At 40.8% G+C, this 2,216-nt stretch overlaps 2 protein-coding genes across 2 annotated transcripts in view; both read right to left on the bottom strand.

The window, feature by feature from the left end:
• LOC115234611 (CUGBP Elav-like family member 4) overlaps positions 1–2,216 on the bottom strand; it is a 714,297-nt gene that overhangs the window by 628,123 nt on the left and 83,958 nt on the right. The window lies entirely within an intron of this gene.
• LOC115234612 (30S ribosomal protein 2, chloroplastic-like) overlaps positions 887–2,216 on the bottom strand; it is a 9,905-nt gene continuing 8,575 nt past the window's right edge. Inside the window, exon 3 of the mRNA XM_029805809.1 lies at positions 887–1,523. Coding sequence (XP_029661669.1) covers positions 1,383–1,523 — 141 coding nt within the window. The 3' untranslated portion in view covers positions 887–1,382. The remainder of the gene's footprint in view (positions 1,524–2,216) is intronic.

Raw genomic sequence — 2,216 nt, 5'->3', positions numbered from 1 at the left:
CCCTATCTTCTTCCTCCTTCAATCTCCTTCGCTTCTTCTCACAACCGAGGCCCTACTGAACCCTTCTCCTCCTCGTTGCCCGAACGGAGGTGTTTGTGTCCTCTCCTAGTCCCCAACTTTCCGACGAGACCCCCTCGAACCCAATTCGGATAACCGACGGAAGAGGAGGAGGAGCAGGAGGACACGGAAAATGATTACCCTCCACCTCTTCCTCCCTTCATCTCGTCCTCCCCCCACCCCCCCACGACGGATCGATGGTCGTCGAGCACCTTAGTTCGTGATTCTCTTGGATTCGGATCAATACCTACTTTAGCATTGCAATAAAATGGTTGGACAGGACGTTATGATAGCCCGCACTGTTTCTCTCTCTCTCTCTCTTTCTCTTTTTCTTTCTCTCTCCTTTTTCTTATCGAGTACCTATCGAAAAAGCTATTTTGTCGACACTAAATTTATATTTGCGATTCCGTTCAATGTGAGATATCGAGATCAACGACGAGACGGGGAATGTAGCGGCGAGATAATATACGAAGACAAAACGTATATATATAAAAACTGAGAGATCCGATTTCCTTTAATTACGGGGAAACAAACGCTTATTGAAATAATTGTACTTTAATTTAATGTATCGACGTAATTGATCGTAGCGTTTTGAAGCGGTGGTTCGTACTACCGGCCTCTGATTTCTTCATCTAGCGCGCTTTCGATATACCAACGGTTAGAATAAATAGACCCGTCAATTTACATAGTCGTTAACGGGCATGCCTGGCAAACCCTTATCGGCTCCGTAGTAGCTCCTAAACCTCCCGACCTAGGCAACGCGTTCTACGTTATTCCTACATCCTCCTTTGCCGCGCGCTTCACTAACGCGAGACTCCCCGCGCCTCTCCCCGCATATACTATCTTCAATCCTTATCCGCGGAACGAAACGCTTATTAAAGATCGATCGAGGACACCGTGACGTCCTTTATCCGCGTTATCGTATCGGATATATAACTTGAAAAGCCAGAAACGTTTGGCGCGCTCGCCACATACATAATTTATTTACTTGGAGAACTGTAGAGTACGACGCCCGTTGTTGTAAAGCGACACGTATTTTCGTCGCAACTTAATTCGATCAATTCGATTGAATGATAAATATTTATTACGATTTATTGAAATACATAAAGAGAAAATTAAAAAGTAGAAGCTCTTTAGAAACACGATTTATCGAAGATTGGAATATATCTTAACAGAAAAATTATAATTTTATTTATTATATATAGTTATATATATTCTTATGTATATCTATATATATCCTTTTATGATATACGCACGTCACGAAAATGTGCTTTTTAAAATTCCCCTCATTGAAGATTCGGATCAGCGACGAGACGAATGTTATCCTAAGCAATCAAACGGATCATGGTACCAGTCGTCTTCTTTTCCGAAAGAGCCAAAAGAGCTTGGGGCGGATCTACGGAACTATCCCTCGGTAAAGGCAGGCTGGTAACGACTATGCAAATTTCATTTGACCCGGCCCAATTCTTCACACACGGAAGATTAAGACATTAGACTACGGGGGGCGGAGGGGAGGAAGGAGAGCGAGAGGGAAAAGCATGCTCTAAACTGGATAGTGAATATAGACGACGACGAGAAAGTAAAAGAGGAGCCTCGCCACACGAGCAAAGGTACACTGACGTTCCTCCTACAGTCTCAATTATCTCATGTCCTGAGCTATAAATCATTCTTGTGTGTGCGAACCTAAAACGACGACGTTAATATTTAACTTGCGCATGAAAATTCGGCCGCTCGCGTGCATCGTACAAAATAATTTCAGTAGATAATGGTTATCGTGTTTAAAGGGTCTAGTCTCTCGTATAGGTATAGCTGTTGCTCGTGCAGCAAGAAGAGAATATTTGTTAGTTTTGCAAAAAAAAAAAAATGCGATAATATTATATTTTTAAAATACAGTAAACACACTATTCGGTGTTTAAAAGAAACGTGCGGTACACAAAAAAGTTCAGTATGTTAATCTGCATACGACGCTGGTTCACGTTACGTTATAATGACAAAAAATTGCGAAAAAGTTTCATTTTTTAACATTTTAAGTTTTGGAACATTTTACATAATTTGTAATCGTACACATTTCATTTATAGCAATATAACACCGCTCACAAGTTTTTCAATCTTTGACAGAAAAAGATAATTTTAATTTTAACTTTTGAAAAACCACACTC

The sequence above is a fragment of the Formica exsecta genome, unplaced genomic scaffold (genome assembly GCF_003651465.1).
Source record: "Formica exsecta isolate Colony F162 unplaced genomic scaffold, ASM365146v1 scaffold201, whole genome shotgun sequence".
Lineage (NCBI taxonomy): Eukaryota > Metazoa > Arthropoda > Insecta > Hymenoptera > Formicidae > Formica > Formica exsecta.
This window is presented reverse-complemented; position numbering and strand designations above follow the sequence as displayed.